The sequence below is a fragment of the Trichosurus vulpecula genome, chromosome 2 (genome assembly GCF_011100635.1).
Source record: "Trichosurus vulpecula isolate mTriVul1 chromosome 2, mTriVul1.pri, whole genome shotgun sequence".
Classification (NCBI taxonomy): domain Eukaryota; kingdom Metazoa; phylum Chordata; class Mammalia; order Diprotodontia; family Phalangeridae; genus Trichosurus; species Trichosurus vulpecula.
Window position 1 is genome coordinate 288,372,152 of NC_050574.1, and position 18,516 is coordinate 288,390,667.

Sequence of the window (18,516 nt, forward strand, 5' to 3'; positions counted from 1 at the left end):
ATAATGTAGTTGTTGAATTTATGCATCTCATGTGTATGCCAGTGGCTCTGATGATTTTTTAAACGTGCATTTTGAGATTTTATCAGTTTGGGGAGCTGAGTCTCCAGCGAAGAACTTACCATGCCAATGTAGTACTTCTCCAACAACTTATTAGACAGTAGCCTGAGACACAGAGGGTATAAGTAATTGATCCGAAGTCACATGACTAGTCTTTGTCAGAGGCAGAGATTGAAGCTAGGTTTTTCTGATCCCAGAGTTTGTTGTGGATGTACTAGATTAGGTTGCTTCTCAGCTCTGATGATATTCAACTTACTATAAACCTCAGGAAGACTATTAAGCAAAAACGTCAACATCAATATTATTATGAGTTGAAAAATTGATGGGATATTAGAAAATAGCAAGGGACATTTAACAAATTAGACTCGAATTGATTACTATTCAAAACACAGCTATAAGTTCTCTCAGTGCATACATAGATTCTATCAATATCCTTTCAAGAGGTACCATAGTTATCAATCCTAAAGCAGCTAAGATAGAAATTTTAGTCTTTTTTTCTTTTAGAATGGGTCAGAAAATTTTTAGATTACTTTAGCTCTACTGGTACTAAGCTAGATCTAAGCAAAACCAGCATATTCTATCTGCTTATTTTCCCCCATGAATTAGAGCCTGAAACTGAATGCCAATTGGATCTTTTGGTTTAGAATCACAGAATGTCAAGGTTAGAAGAGCCATTTAGAAGTCACCTGGTCCAGCTCTCTCATTGAACAGATGAGGAATTTAAATGATTTGTCCAAGGCCACATGTCCAGTAAATTTTGAACTGTAGATTTTCCCAAGATTTTTTAAGGCTTTGGGAAAGTATTAATATCCATCGGTAGAAGGAGTTTTCTCACTGGAAGTTCCCTTCACTAATGGAAAAAATAAATTCTGTCCCTATACCTCTCTTTCTCGATTCCTAGTTTACGTTGCTGAGTTGCCCCCATGTCCCACTCCATTTTGCTACTAAATGCTAGTCATATTTACTTCTAGATTGAAAATGTTGAAACATTTATCATTTTTAGGACAGGCAGAACAGGTCATAATGAAATTCTAATTTAGTCTGACAACTCCATGAAGACAAAGCTTTAATGGAGTCAAGAATTGGGAGAAGCAGCCTCATAGGAACATGGCATTTAGAGCAGAGAATATGTTGGAAAACATTTATTCCAATTGTGTCTGGAAACTGAGGCCCTAATTTCCCACAGTATAATAAATATTTTCACCCTTCCCTGTTCAAGTATTTACCAACCTATATCACGTTAGTTTATTCTGGGAATATGGAATTAGAACACATATAGTGGTTCCAGTGATATTAAAACTTAAAGAAAAATTGTAGAATTCTGAACTACCTCTCTACCATTTCGACATGGGATCACTAAGAGCAGGGACTATGCTTTTGCCTTTCTGTTTGTTCTCAGAGCTTAGCATAATGCATGATACATGGTTAATAAATGCTTTTGGACTGACTGAATAAAAGACACCTGAAGCTAGGCCCTCTTGCCAACTTTTGGGGCAAAATCTATGAGGAGATACCCTGACTTTCTCTTGGTTATTATAAACCTGGTGAATTCTCAAAAGCCCAGCCCTGACCCTTAAATCTTGGAGAAACCAATAGGATTGTACATTTTGTTCCAGCGTTTACTCATTTCCTTCCATAATCACTTATCAGTCTGACTCCTATAAATAGAACTGATGCATGCACCAAGACAGAGATACAGGAATAATAAAGACCACATCCCTAATATTTTAGAGTAGTTCTATGACATCTACTCATAGTCTGAATTGCAAATAGCCATGCTATTTTAATTTTCCCCAAGAAACAGCTATTCTTTTTAAAATAATACTTCCTTACGCAAGTCATCTCTTGAAGTCAACAACTGAAATAAGGGAAATGTAGAATGCATTTTGAGAGGCAAGAGATAGTTTTGTTAAGGTACTTCAAACTGTGCCATGAACCACAATGTCTTTATAGCTGTAGTTTTCTTTTACTCCTTAAACCAGGGAGATCTAAGAGGAATTGTCTTTAACTGAGACATAGTATTAAGCAGTAATTGCAGAGCATTGAAGACTAACAAAGCAAAAATGGGCTTTTACTATTTTAAGATCAGATGGCACTAGTTTATCTTATAATATGCTCCCTAAACTACAGCCTGAAAGGGGTGTATTTTTACATTTTATGTGTCTGAATAAATATATGCATATATATATATTTAATTTATTATTATTAATTACAACCAAAAATCTTCCAAGTGAATACACATGTAGTTTCAGGATTTTTTAAAAATTTCCTTTGGCATCCTTTTGTTTTTATCCATTGAAGGCCTCTAAATATTGTCAATGTCTTAACATTTTCCCATTTTTTCTCTTTTGTGCACAAAATTAATTCATAATAAAATTGCTTCTGTGTTATTTTCTACAGACAAAAATAAATGTTTGGGGGAAGAATGCTAAAAATTGATGAATCTTCTTTTTTATTTTCTGATCCCATTGATCTAAGGACCTCTTAGAATAAAGCTTTTATGCTAGCATGCAGGAAAAGTTTCTTGGCCTGTCTTTAGGCCTATAGTGTATGACTGTGGAACCTAGAGGTGGAGATAGAGTAACAGAGGCATAACAGTTGAACTACAATGGTTGTGTGTGTCTCTGATGGTTTGCACAAAGGGAAAGAAGACTTATATCAGCAAGACCCAGAAAAGCAAAAGCATATGTTATTGTTATTAAAATCATTCTCTTCAAGGATAGTCCAAATAGGAAGAGAGACTAGTGGAGAGCTGGGAATATGAAGTTAACTGTTCTCCCTCTTTCTTTGTGAGCTTAAAGGAATAACTTTAAATAAATGGAAGAAAATAATCTGGAATGTGCGCTAAAATTGTTTACTGAGCCACTATACAATGATACCATGAAATGATTAATTACCGGTATACAGGACAATATATAACATCTTCACATTCTCTTTCTTCAAACAAGGTATCTGGACATTCTTGTCCTCCATTTGCAGATTCTTGAATGATGATCCTATATCGGGACTGTTTAATTACTGTGCCATTTTCTGAAAGAAAAGGAAAACAAAACAACAACACATTAGCCATCCACCCCTATGGACCAAGTTTAGACAGCATTTGAAATACATTAGGAAAACTGCAGTTGGAAAAGAAACTTGGAAAACAAGAATAACAGCTTACAGAAACAAGTTTAAACTTTCATAGTCGGCCTCTGCTAAGAATTGATTTATTTTAATCTTTTAAAAATAACTCATTAGCATATTCTTACATATAAAAAAGAGTTACTGTATTATGAATTTCTGGCACAAACTGATTAATCTAGAATTCAGTGTGCTATAGTGGAAAAAAATGTTGGATTTGGAGCAGAAGGAATGGAATTTGACTCTTCACTCTGCCGCTCACCTGTGTGAGCTTGAACAAATCAGATAAACTCATTTTTTTAACCTTTGAAATGAGAGGTTTGTGCTGTATTATCTTTAAGGTCCTTTCTAGTTCTAAATCTATGATCCAATGAACTGAAAGTTTCCTTTAGCCTTCAAGGAAAATATTAAAAGCCCCCAGGCATATATACAGCTTAAAATGGCACTATTTGTCCCAGTCCTGAGATACTTTTTATTCTTTTGGATCTAGGCATTGTCTTTATGGTTTTCTCTTAAAAGAAAAACATATGAAAGATCATAGGTTTTTTTAAGCCACTAATAATTAGTCTCCATTTGGCCAAGATAAGCTCTTTATACCTGTGAGAGTAGTTAGGTGATACAGTGGGCAGAGTACCAAGCTCAGAATCAAGAAGACCTCAGCTCAATACTGGCCTCAGACACGCACTAGCGGCGGTACCCTGGGCAAGTCACATAACTTCTGTGGCTTCAGTTTCCTCTTCTGTAAAATGGGGATAATAATATCACATACCTCCCAGCATTATTTTGAGGATCAAACTACATAATAATTATAAAGGGTTTAGTACAGTGCCTCATACATAAATATTAGTGATAATGATGATGATGATGACAATGATGATGATGATGATGGATAATGATGGTGATGATGATGGTGATTGATAATGATAATGATGGTGATGATGATGATGATGTCACACTGCCTTGGAGTCAGGAATTTCTGATTTTAAGCCCTGCCTTTGAAGCCTAATAGCTGTGTAAACATGAAGAAGTCAAATAATATTTGAGTTCTTCAGGAAATTCACTATGACTGCAAATTATTGATGAGTTGAAATTTGGCAATTGGCAATTGAAATTGCAATTGGCAGAGGAAGTTCCCATGCTGAAAATTTTCCACACTGATGAAATCACATCCCAATCTCTCTCTCTCTCTCTCTCTCTCTCTCTCTCTCTCTCTCTCTCTCTCTCCCACTCTCTCTCTCTTTCTCTCTCTCTCTCTCTCTCTCTCTCTCTCTCTCTCTCTCTCTCTCTCTCTCTCTCTCTCTCTCTGTTTCTCTCTCTCTTTCATTCAAAATTTCATGTGAATTAGTTATTACATCTTTTCCTTCTTATCACGTGGGAAGATTTAGTTCAATAACCTGATGGTACTGAGCACCTGGGTGTTTGACAGATGGAGGAGGGAAAAGGAAAAGCCCAGAAACACATGTTTTTACTGATCTTTCAATTTTACTGGCTGCTGCTACTTACTAATGATGCATTGGAAGTGCTTCAGGTTTAGCAAGTATTTTCTGAGTAAATCAAAAATAAAATAATGTAAATTGCAAAATCCTAAAACTCTACTGAACTAAATTTAATCTAATTATTTGAAAACATTTAGCCCAAGTGTGCTATGCCCAATGGGGTGATCCTATATGATAGTAATAGTGACGATAATGGTAATAATTCCAGATTATCCAATTATGGAGACATAAAGTGTGTTGAGATTAGGCTACTGACCATGAATATTAACAATATAAACATATGCAACCAAAAAATAGCAGACAACAGATCAGCAGCCTGTTGTTTTCCCCCACAGTACATGCCCCCGAAAACTATCTGTAAGTTGGCTACTGCAGATAGCATTTGCAGAACATGGTACTGTTTGAATTCTGCCTCTTTCAATAGGCATGATGCCTTTTTTGGAAAATAAATGAACAGGCAAACAAATAAATGATGGTTGCATATCAAGCTGCTACTTCTGGTGCTAGTGATTGTCAGCTGTGCTAAAAGAAGAGTGGTGATTCTGTCCCCAAAGTGCCCTTTCAGTCTTGCTCCTTCCAGTGACCAACTCATCACAGTGTTTGACCATCATGACACTTAGAATGATCTGAACATAGCCAGCCAAGCAGAATTGTGATGAAATGTGAATTGTTTAAGTGTCTATTTACTGGCTATATTTATCATTGTTAGTGATTCTGTCAGGTTTGGTGATGTTCCATTTGTTTTCTTGAAGCTTCATCAAAATCTATGGTAGGTCTAAGTTTCACATGCAGTCCCAGAGACGTCTTCGCATGACCACTGCTATGTAGATATACATTTTAATGTCACCATCTATATTATGAAGTAACTTCTATGGACAGGGTAATGTGCTAGGCACTGTATATATACAGAGAGATATGTAAGGCAGATTCTTCACTTTCACAAAAGTAAGAAACAGTGCAGGCAAAATGATAATGACAAAAAACATCATAGACCTTCAAAGGAAGGAGAAATCAGTGAGGGAGAGGATGGTCTAGAAGTGTTTCACACATGAGATGGAACTTTAGCTGGCCACAGATAGAAGAGTTAGAAAGGGGACATTATAGCATTTCAATCTGGTGAGGACATTGGTTTTGCTTTGTCCTTAGGATTATTCAATGAGATAGGTTTCCCATGTCCTTGTCAAGTTCAATTCACTTAATACATACTATATGCCTACTATGTGCCAAAGACTACACTAAGCAGTAAAGGTGTGAAGACAAGACAAAAAACAGTCTGTACCTCAAGGAGCTTACATCCTAATAAGGAAAATGGCCCTTTAAAATATAATTGTATACAAAATACACAGAAAATAAATACAAGGTCATTTGGGGAGGGAGAGCCTTAGCGCCAAAGTGGGGAATAAGGGAGGAAAACTCTCCCAACAAGTGTGGCATTTGAGTTGAGTCTTGAAGGAAATCGGATTTCACAAGGCTGAAGTGAAGAGTCAGAGCAATCTAAGCATGGGGAAAAAAGCCTTTACAAAAGCCCAGTAAGAGGAGGTGGAAAACCATTAGTGAGGAATAGCAAATAAGCCAGCATGCCTGGCACAGAGAATCCATGATAGAGTGTAATGCATAAGAATACTGGTGAAGTAGGAAAAAGCCAAGTTACTTTAAATGCCCAAGTTTAGATTTGATCCTAAAAGTAATAAGGGGTCATCCGATTTGTATTTTAGGAAAAAAAGACTTTGTTAACTATGTGGAAGATGACTTGGATAAGACAGAGATTTGAGGGAGGTAGACAAAATAATCTAGGTGAGAGGTAACGGGGTCTAAACTAGAGTGGTGGTTGCATGAGTAGAGAGGAGACACAGACAGATATTGCAGAGAGAGAAATGATAAAATGCAACAATTAACTGGATGTTTGGGACATGTGAGTTTGAAGAGTCAAGGACGATACCAAGGTTGAGAACTTGTATGAACAGAAGGATGGCCATGTTTGTGAAAATATTAGAGATATTTGGAAGAAAGGAGAGTTTGGAGGGAGAAATAAATTTCTGCTTTGGACACACTGAGGTAGAGATGACTTCAGGATATTTTATTCCAAATATCCAATAAGCAATTGGCTATAGGACACTGAAGCTCAGGAAAGAAACCCAGGTATGGGAGTCATTGGCATAGAGATGATAATATATCTCTTGGGAGCTGATTAGGTGACTAAATTACAATATGGAAAGAGATCAGAGAAGACAGTCCTAGTTCCCTATCTGGTTAGGAAAATAAGAAAAGTGCACATATGTCAATTATATGAATTAGAATATGAACAATGCACACAAGAGGTATCGAGTCAGTGCTAAGGGACTGTGGAGGCAGAAGAGATTCACCTCCAGCTGGGTGGGGAAGGGAGCACCTGAAAATTGAGCCTTGAGTAGTTGTTGGTTGTATAGTTCAGTCATAGCTTTCATACTGACATCACAGTTTTCTCTTTAACCTTACCAATGAAACTCCCTAGCTATTTGTAGAATTTACTCAGTGGTAACACCAACCTCATTAAACTCAAAGAAAAATAATCAAAAAACTTAGAATGTCTGTTTGCCAATATAAACTACTACTCAAGTATGATTATGACTAATAAGCAACTGGCCCAAGTTCAACTTTGATTTATGCATATTTTATCACTACTAAAGCATCAGGAATAATTATGCTTAGTTAAAATAGTCCAATAACAACAACAGAAAGCATTAAGGGGGGAAAAGTACAACTACAAATCAATGTTGAATTTAACAAGGAAAGTATTTATGTGAGCTAGAAGTGATGGGGGACTAAAGAGGGGTTGGGAGGTAGGATTTTTAGATTCATAAAAGGAAAACAAAGACAATCCTTTCCTGAAAAGAAAGGTCATAAGGGCCTTGCAGAAATATCCAATGTTAACATGGTTGGGGCAATATTGAGTTCTTGAAAGGTTATGGCTGGCTCTAGAGCTATCCAATAAATGATTTGTTATAAAAAGGAGTCTCTATAAGTGTGCAATTAACCCTAAATGTTATTATAAATAGAACACACTGGACTACTTGATGTTTTGTAATTGGTAGAAGGGGGAAATAACAAAAAAGCCAAAAAACCTCTGTTAAAGCCCTACTTTGTGTAGTGAAGCAAAACATGCACTCCCAAAGACTACTGAAAATAGTGAAAGCCCGTTGGAATATTCCACTATTGCAGGTGAAGTACAAGAGAAGTTTTATCAGCCTTACGTTGGCAAGGCTCTAAAGGATTCACCCACCCTAGTTAAACATACATAATTTGATCTCACAGAGGTAGACCATGGATGGTAAACATTTTGGCCACAGCAATTAATTTTTACCAAAGTTTGTTTACCAAAAGAAATGGGATTTGGGATTTATATTAAGGGAGAGAGTGGCTGCAATTTACAGATTATAGAACTTTAAGTGTTGAAACACTGAAGATGAAAAGATATGGCAAATAACTTGATGGGGAATTATATGTGTGCATGCATGTATGTATGTGTGCATATACAAATGTGCCTATATAAATATATAAATACACACATGTCTATTTGTACATACCTACATATATGCACATGTATGTGTGTATTACATATATACATGTACATGTGTATGCACACATAGCAAAGGAATCGGATAGACTATCTGAGAGCATGCACAATAGCTATGTAACCTTAGTAAAACCACTTAATCTCTCTTAACCTCAGTTTCTTCATGTACAAATTGAGGAGAATGAATTAGATGACTCTTAATTGTATTTTAGCTTTAATAGTCATGATTCTAACAGAAAGAAACCTTAGATTTATACAAGCCAGCAAAACAGGTCACAAAATAACTCCAAATAAGTAATGTAGCCTTTTTTTTTAAAGTACTAAGGATCATATTGATAAGGCTCTCCGATGTCTTCAATATTACTATTTTTTAGCAAAGCATTACTAGCTAAATACAGGAGAAGAACTTCAAAATAAGATGATGCCACGTAGTCCAGAATGGTGAGTCAGTCAGTGTCAACTATCCAATGGTTTGTTATATTCACCCAGTTCCATACTCTACATCAAACTGACTACCCCAGCCATCTTCCTGTCAGTCACTTTTTACACGATATACACATTCTCCCCTTCAACCCCTTCTTAATGGTGCAGTAATCAAATCGGCACTACAAATATTCATGTAAAGGGCATGTCAATGGATTCCCCTATGGATCCATTGCCCATCACTTTGACTTTCCAAGTCAAATGCCCTTATCTATGGTATCTCCCTCTACTAGACTATGAGTAGTTTGAGGGAAATACTGTCTTGTTCTGGTATTAATGTCTCCAGTGCTTGGCATAGGTCTTGGTATATAATAAATGCTTAATATTTTTTTTGATTCTTTGATTCATTCTTTGAGAACATGGAGTAACTCTAGAGAATAAAAATTATAAAACAATATAACTTTGGGGGGTGAAAGGGAAGAAAAAAAGAAAATTACAATAACTTTATTATGTATTTAAAAGGAATTGCAAGTTGTACATAACAGATTTGCAGTTTTGCATGTAATCATCTTTTTATTATACTGTTATGAGAATGCTTATTTTATTCCACAAATTTAAAATATTTTTAAAAAATAATATAAAAAAGTAATTTTATGGGATGGTTATTATCTAGTGTACAAAAAGCTTCTCCTGCAAAAACATTATGAATTAATGTAGGAGTAAAGACTGTTGTGGGAGACATAATTATATGAAAGTTTGTGGTAGCAGCACCTAACACTAAGCCTTGAACATATTAGGTACTTAAGAAATGTTTAATTGAGGAATTAGTGGATGAATGTAAGGGAAAAGACAGAGATAGAATGCTCTGTGTTTTATCCAAACAAGACTACTTGCTGCTCCCTTAATTTAAAGTATCATCTTTCTCCTCTGAGCAAATTCAGAAGCCATTCTCAGTTCCTGGAATGTACTCCTTCTTTATCTCTTCCTTTCAGGATCCTTATTTTCATTCAAGGCTCAGCTCAGTTTCTCAATCCTCTACAAAGTCTTACCTGAACCCCACAGTTGTTAGAGCCCTCTCCTTGCTCAAATAATTTTGCATTTACTTGATGGTGTATACATTTTATCCTCTAAGATAAATAAATAGAGGGAAAATTGAAGAGAACCAACACTGATGATTACTCAGCTTGAAGCATTATTTGAGTATCTTTTTCATTCTGTAGTTATTGTGCCTGGCAGAAGTAGGTGCTTAATGCAGTGTTACTGATTGACTGATGTATTGCTCTCCTGGTTCTACTTGCTTAATTCCACATCAATTCTTACATGTTCCCATGTTTCTCTGGATTTCCCATTCATCTTTCCTTATAATGCAATTAATAATATTCACCAAAGGTTGTATTTGTTCAGCCAATCCCCAATCAATGACCGCTTAATTTATTTCTAGGTTTTTGCTGCTGCAAAAGTGTTGCTATGAATACTTTGCATACGTAGGCCCCTACTTTTTTTCATCTTTGGCCAATGTGGAATATTTGGTCAAAGAATTTTGTTTTCTTTCATGACTTTAAATTGTTTTCCAGAATGGTTGATCCAAGTCATAACCTCACCAACTGTGCATTAATGTGGTTGTCTCCCTTTAGTTCTTCAAATATTGACTATTTCTGTCCTTTATCTTCTTTGCCTATTTTCTAGTTATGAGATGAAATATCAGACCTATTTTAATATTTGCTTCTCTTGTAATTACTGAATTGGCAGGGTTGTTAATTGTCTGAAATCCTGCTTTTGAAAATTGCTTTAGCTTGGAAAAAAATCTGCTGGAATTACATAAGAGTTTTACATGGTATACTGAGTAGAGAATATCATCGAAGCAAATCAGGTTTAGGTTCCAGTTCTGCCTCTGACACATGCTAACTATAGGACTCTGGTAAGTCACTTAATGACTCAGTATTCTAGACAACACTTTAAGATTATAAGTTATATATAGATCAACATCTTATACCAAGGCTGTCCAACCTCAGGTTTTTACTGAAATAATAGACAATATATTTTGATTTGCCATTTTAGTGAGATCTCTGTGGTAGCTCAGCTTTATTTACTAAAGCATTTTTGTAAATTTCTATGCTTGTAGGAGGGCCACATAAATCTCATTGCGGGCCACATTTTGTACAGCCCTGTCTTATACTATATACCAAGATAAGGTCAAAATGAGTACATGATTTAGACATAAAGGGTGATACCATAAGCAAATTAGGAGAGCAACAAATAGTTTACCTGTCAGATCTATGAGGAAGGGAAGAATTTATGACCCAAAAAGAGATAGAAAGCATTACAAGATGTAAAACAGAAATTGTACTTAAATTAAAAAGGTTTTGTACAAAGAAAACCAATGTAACTGGGATTAGAAGGAAAGCAGAAAGCTGGGTGTGTGTGTGTTGGGGGGAATCTACATCAAATATTTCTAATAAAGGCCTCATTTCCCAAATAGGTAGAGAACTGGTCAAATTTATAAGACTAGAAGTCATTCCCCAATTGGCAAATGCTGAAAGGATATGAACAAGCAGTTTTCAAAATGAAAAAATCAAAGCTATGTATAGTCCTATGAAAAAGTGGTCTAAATCATTATTGATTAGAGAAATGTAAATTAAAATAACTTTGAGGCACCATCTCATACCTATCAGATTGGCTAATATGACAGAAAAAGAAAATAATAAATTTCGAAGGGATGTGGAAAAAAATCAGAACACTAATACATTGTTGGTAGAGTTGTGAACTGATCCAACCATTCTGGAGAACAATTTTGAACTATGCCAAAAGGGCTATAAAACAATGCCTAAGCTTTCACTCAGAAATATCACTACTAGGTGTGTATCTCCCAGAGATCCAAAAAACAGGGAGAGGGGAAAGGACCTGTTTTTACAAAAATGTCTATAGTGGTTCTTTTCATGGCAGCAAAAAATTAGAAATTGAGGGGATATTCATTAATTGGAGAATGGCTGAAAAGTTGTGGTATATGATTATAATGGAATATTATTGTGCTATAAGAAATGAAAAGAATAAGTATTTCAGTAAAACCTGGAAACACTTACATGAACTAAGGCAAAGTGAAGTAGGCAGAATAAAGAGAACATCGTATACAGTCACAGCAATACTGTATAATCAACTAAGAATGACTTAGGTATTCTCAGCAATATAATGATCCAAGACAATTCTAAACGATGTATGATGAAAAATGCTATCTCCTTCATAGAATGAAATGATGAGGTATGAATGCAGATTGAAGCATACTATTTTCACTTGTTTTTAATTTTTCGTGTTTTTTTTTTGCTTTTCATTCAGTTTCTTCTTTCACAATATAACTAATATGGAAATAAGTTGTTTGCATGATTGCACATTTATAACCTATATCAAATTGTTTACCATCTCAGAGAGGGGAGAATGAGAGGGTGGAAGGGAGAGAATTTGGAACTCAAAATTTAATAATAAGATGAATGTTAAAAATTTTTACGTTGAACTGGGAAAAATGAAATATTATCAAAAATAAAATCATAAGCCAAAAATAAAAACAAAAATAAAGATTAGGAGTTACAAAGTGCCAAACTGAATTGGTAGAAAGAGTTTCCTTATATGAAAATTCCTTAAGCCAATGAAACCATGAGTCCACTGCATATCTTCTATGTACTTACATATTTATATGTTGACACTCCTGATGAAATATATATTACTTGTAGGAAGAGACTTGATATTTCTTTTTAGAGTAGACTTAAATGGAAGAGAAATGTTTGCTGAGCAATGAATGGTAGTAGAGGAGGTTCTGAAAGTGGCATTGAGGAGAAAATAGAATAACAATTTCTCTTGGATTTGTGTTAACAACATGGTATTTAAAAGAAGAGGCAGTGAGCCTTAGAGAAAGGAACAAGAAATGTGGAATCTTCAGGACAAAGTTATATTTCAGAAGTCAGAAAAGGAGCTAATGTAAAAAGAAGATGGGCATTTAAAATGATAATGAAGAGTTCCTAAGAGCACAGTAGGAGGGGAAAGCTAAGTTTGAGTTTACAATAGGTAGGGTGAACGCAGTGGCCTATGTGAATCACCTTCATCGTTGATCCACCAATGATCCCTGACCTTCTATTTTCTCTGGGTTGATTGCAGTACAGGGACAGTTGCTATGGGAATAAAATGGCCCTGGGAGAAGGGTGTGATATCCATGGAAACCTGGAGGATGAGGGGTGTTTGGTGAAGGAATATGTGAAGAGGGCAATCCAGACCTCTTCAAAGATGTAGGGAAGAAACGGACCTCCAGTAAGTCAACTGTTGGGTACCCCAAGGTACCAATAAAAGCACCCATCTTGTGATATGTTCTACTCTGAAAAGAAGGAAAGTAACTCCATAGGTCAGCAATGCTTGATTTATTATAACAACATGACTTAGTGGGATTAATGTTTCAAAGCTGGGCCAATGCTGTGAGCAATGTACAGTAAACAGAGTCAAAGTCCTGAGATTCTCTGCCTTCCTCTTAGGATAGGTTATGTTAGTCATATTAACAGAAATTACCTCAATACATGCTATGCTTGTGCCATGATAGCAGAAATAACACTGGCAGAGAAAAGAATAGAGAAAGGAAAGTTTCAGAGTGTACAGACTTGGGGAACCAATTGTCCTTCAAAATCATAGCAGTACCATTTTGACTCAGGAAACCACTGTTGAATAGTGGCCATTTGGGGGGGAGGGGTGGGGCACCATTTGATTATAGTCTGTCCAGGGCAAAACAACTATAAAGCCCAGCTCTCCATCATATCCAAATCCTTATATCCTCCATCCCAATTTCAATTTACCCTTTGCCATTATTTGATCTATTATTTGACCTTGAAATCTTTTCCTTCACTGCTTCCAGAAATTCTAACTGAGCTTTTACCAAGCTCTATTTTTCTCTGAGGCTTTTGCAGCATATTTTTTTTAGGCATTTCATTTTGTGTGTTGTACTTTCCTGCTACCAAAGTAGTTCTTTATGGTGAGATTCCTATTTTGTTTGCTCACTCTTTGGGCCTATTTCCTAACTTCTAACTTAATGTTAGGACTGGGCTATTCTGCACTTCTGGAGGACAGAATTGGTCTGTCCCTGTTGCTGCTTTTTAATGGGCAGTGAGTTTCGTGTTGTTTCAGGATTTCATGGACAAGTTAGTGACTTGAAAGCTTTAAGCACTCCCAAAGGAGTCTGATCCAAGCCAAGGTCTGATGGCTACCTTGTTGTCTGAGGCCTGCAAGTTCCTAATGTGGCATTCAGTCTGAGCAATAGTAGACTGCTGCTTGACTCAGCCTCTATCAGCCAGCTGGAAAGATCTGCTGTTTCAGGGTGACAGAATAATAGGCTCCTCTCTGGGCAAGAATTCTTGGCCTGGAATGCTTCTGCAGGCTGGGGTAGTTTTTGACTTGAGACCCCCTCTGCTCCTGAGGTCTGAGCCATAATGCTGCTGTGGCTTGCTTTGATCTTCCTCTCATCAAGAGTCATGCTTCTCTCCAGGCATCTAACTTGGATGGGTGGCCCATGGAACTTTTCCATCTGATAGTTTTTGCAAGAGTTATAAAGAGGAGGCAGAGTCAAGATGGTAGAGGAGCAAGAAGCAATACAGGTAAGCTCCCCTTTGCATCTTGGTATAAATCTTTCACCTCCTCCTGCTCTAATCCATACCCTCTTCCTAGATGTGGTTAAGTGGCAGAGTGGATCAAGTATCATCCTGGAGGTACGAAGACCTGAGTTCAGATCTGGTCCCAGATACTCACTAGCTGTATGACTCTGGGTAAGTCACTTAACCTCTGTTTATCTCAGTTTCTACAGATATAACATGGGATAAAATAATATCTATCACCCAGGGTTGTTGTGAAGATCAATTGAGGTCATAATTATAAAGTTAATAAAACAGTATGCAATAAAAATTATTATTATTATTAGTACTTATTCAAGAGTTGGTATGCTCTCCTGGCCCAGTCCTCAGTGTCCCTAGACCTGTCTGTTTCCATACATTGATCTGAATTTGACAAATGTTTCATTATGACTTTTTTTCTGGATTTCCCCATAAAAATTTGGTCTGGATCATTTTGTTATTTTATTTTATTTTATATTTAATTTATGGAATAAAACAAGCATTTCCATAACATAGTACAATCAAAAAAGAGGATTGTACATGAAACTGCAAATCTACTATGTACAACTTGCTAATCTTTTCAAATATACAACAAACTTATCATGTCCATTTCTTTTTTACCCATTTTTCTTCTTCCCCCCCCCACCAGAGATCACTACCATTAGATACACATAGGTACATGTGTGTATATATATGTGTGTGTATACACATATATATGTAAAATTGTTCTATACATACTTGTTTTACGAGTTCTTTCTCTGGATATAGATAACATCTTTCTTCATATGTATTTTATAGTAAATTTGGATATTTACAATAGACAAAATAACTTTTTCACTCAAAGTTGTTCTTTTTTTTTTAAATGCAATTTATTTATTTAACATATTTGGTTTTCAGCATTGATTTTCACAACATTTTGAATTACAAATTTTCTCCCCATTTCTACCCTCCCCCCCACTCCAAGATGGCTTATATTCTGGTTGCCCTGTTCCCCAGTCAGCCCTCCCCTCTATCACCTCCCTCCCCTCTCATCCCCTTTTCCCTTCCTTTCTTGTAGGGCAAGATAAATTTCTACACCCCATTGCCTGTGTATCTTATTTTTTAGTTGCATATAAAAACTTTATTGTTTTTGAACATCTGATTTTAAAACTTTGAGTTCCAAATTCTCTTCCCTCTTCCCTTCCCACCCACCCTCCCTAAGAAGTTGAGCAATTCAACCTAGGCCACACATGTATTATTACATATAACCCTTCTACAATACTCATGTTGTGAAAGGCTAACTACATTTTGCTCCTTCCCAACCCATCCCGCTTTATTGAATTTTCTCCCTTGACCCTGTCCCCTTTCCAAAGTGTTTGTTTTGATTACCTCCACCCCCATCTGCCCTCCCCTCCATCATCCCCCTGCCTTTTATTTTTTTTTTATCTTCCTCCCTCTTCTTTCCTGTGGGGTAAGATACCCAACTGAGTATGTATGGTATTCCCCCTCAGGCCACATCTGATGAGAGCAAGGTTCACTCATTCCCCCCTCACCTGCCCTCTCCCCTCCTCCCATAGAACTGCTTCCTCTTGCCACCTTTATGCGAGATCATCCACCCCATTCTATCTCTCCCTATCTCCCTCTCTCAGTATGTTACTCTCTCATCCCTTAATTTCATTTTATTTCTTTTAGATATCTTCCCTTCATCTTCAACTCACCCTGTGTCTGCTCTCTCTCTTTTACATATATATATATAAACACATATATACATATATATACACATACATACACATACATACATATACTCATAGATATATACATACATACACATTCACTTATATATATAAACACATATATACATATATATACATATATATACATACACACACACACACACACACACACACACACATATATATATATATATATATATATATGTGTGTATGTATATACATGCATATTCCCTTCAACTACCCTAATACTGAGGTCTCATGAATCATACTCATCATCTTTCCATGTAGGAATGTAAACAAAACAGTTCAACTTTAGTAAGTTCCTTGCAATTTCTTTTTCTTGTTCTTTTTCTTGATTACCTTTTCATGCTTCTCTTGATTCTTGTGTTTGAAAGTCAAATTTTCTATTCAGTTCTGGTCTTTTCACTGAGAAAGCTTGAAAGTCCTCTATTTTATTGAAACTCCATATTTTTCCTTGGAACATGATACTCAGTTTTGCTGGGTAGGTGATTCTAGGTTTTAATCCTAGCTCCATTGACCTCCGGAATATCGCATGCCAAGCCCTTCGATCTCTTAATGTAGAAGCTGCCACATCTTGGGTTATTCTGATTGGGTTTCCACAATACTCAAATTGTTTCTTTCTGGCTGCTTGCAGTATTTTCTCCTTGATCTGGGAGCTCTGGAATTTGGCAACAATATTCCTAGGAGATTTCTTTTTGGGATCTATTTGAGGAGGTGATCGATGGATTCTTTCAATTTCTATTTTGCCCTGTGGCTCTAGAATATCAGGGCAGTTCTCCTTGATAATTTCCTGAAAGATGGTATCTAGGCTCTTTTTTTGATCATGGCTTTCAGGTAGTCCAATAATTTTTAAATTCTCTCTCCTGGATCTATTTTCCAGGTCAGTGGTTTTTCCAAGGAGATATTTCACATTGTCTTCCATTTTTTCATTCCTCTGGTTCTGTTTTATAATATCCTGATTTCTCATAAAGTCACTAGCTTCCACTTGCTCCAATCTAATTTTTAAAGTAGTATTTTCTTCAGCGGTCTTTTGGACCTCCTTTTCCATTTGGCTAATTCTGCCTTTCAAGGCATTCTTCTCCTCATTGGCTTTTTGGAGCTCTTTTGCCATTTGAGTTAGTCTGTTTTTTAAGGTTTTCTTCAGTGTATTTTTCAGTATTTTTTTGGGTCTCCTTTAGCAAGTCATCGACTTGTTTTTCATGGTTTTCTCGCATCCTTCTCATTTCTCTTCCCAATTTTTCCTCTACTTTTCTAACTTGCTTTTCCAAATCCTTTTTGAGTTCTTCTATGGCCTAGGGCCAGTTCATGTTTTTCTTGGAGGCCTTGGTTGTAGGCTCTATGACTTTGTTGTCTTCTTTAGGCTGTATGTTTTGGTCTTCTTTGTCACCAAAAAAAGAATCCAAAGTCTGAGACTGAATCTGGGCGCGTTTTCGCTGCCTGGCCATATTCCCAACCAACTAACTTGACCCTTGAGTTTTTCAGTGGGGTATGACTGCTTGTAGACTTACAAGTTCTATGTTCTATGTTTGGGGGGGAGGTGCCAGCTCTGTCAGAGCCGCACTCCTCCTTCCCCAAGGACCCCCAGTCCAGACTGGGCTTAGATCTTCAGCAGGCTGTTGCACTCCTGCTCTGATCCACCACTTAATTCCTCCCACCAGGTGGGCCTGGAGCCGGAAGTAACAACAGCTGTAGCTGCCCCACCTCCGCTGCCCCCGGGGCTGGAAGCCAAACCAGGAACTCCTTCCACTCCCGCAGCTTTTCCCACTAACCTTCTCCGCAGTCTTTGGTGTTTGTGGGTCGAGGGGTCTGGTAACTGCCGCAGCTCACATATTCAGGGCGCTAGGGCCCCCTCCGCCCGGCTTCTGGTCTGGATCGTCCACGCCGCTCAGGCTGGGCTCTGCTCCACTCTGTTCCCAGCTCCCAGCTCCGTGTGGAATAGACCTCACCCAGAGACCATGTCCTGGGCTGGAGCCCTGCTTCCCTCTGCTATTCTGTGGGTTCTGCCGTCCTAGAATTGGTTCAGAGCCATTTTTATAGGTTTTTGGAGGGACTCAGGTATGGAGCTCACTCTAGTCCGTGCTTACCAGCCGCCATCTTGGCTCCGCCCCCCCTCAAAGTTGTTCTTAAAACAATATTGTTGTACTGTATACAATGGTTCTGCTCCTTTTGTTCTTCATTATTTTATGCAAATGTTTCCATGTTTTTTTTTTAAGATCATAGAGTTCATTATTTCTTATAGCACAGTAATGTTCCATCACAGTCATATACCACAACTTGTTTAGCCTCTCCCCAACTGATGGACATCCCTGCAATTGCTACTTCTTTGCCACCACAAAGAGAGATGCTACAAACGTTCTAGAACATATAGGTTCTTTTTCTTTTTCCCTAATCATCTTTGCAAATAGTCATTTTCTAAGTCTCTTTGGAAAAGGCATGCAAAGGGGAGCTTAACTGTACTGCTTTCTGCTACTGTGCCATCTTAACTCCCTCTTCTTTAT

General features: G+C 37.0%; 1 protein-coding gene across 1 annotated transcript in view; it reads right to left on the reverse strand.

Annotated features, from left to right (window-relative positions):
• Positions 1–18,516, reverse strand: part of THSD7B (thrombospondin type 1 domain containing 7B) — a 1,008,764-nt gene that overhangs the window by 527,459 nt on the left and 462,789 nt on the right. Inside the window, exon 10 of the mRNA XM_036746882.1 lies at positions 2,955–3,087. Coding sequence (XP_036602777.1) covers positions 2,955–3,087 — 133 coding nt within the window. The remainder of the gene's footprint in view (positions 1–2,954; positions 3,088–18,516) is intronic.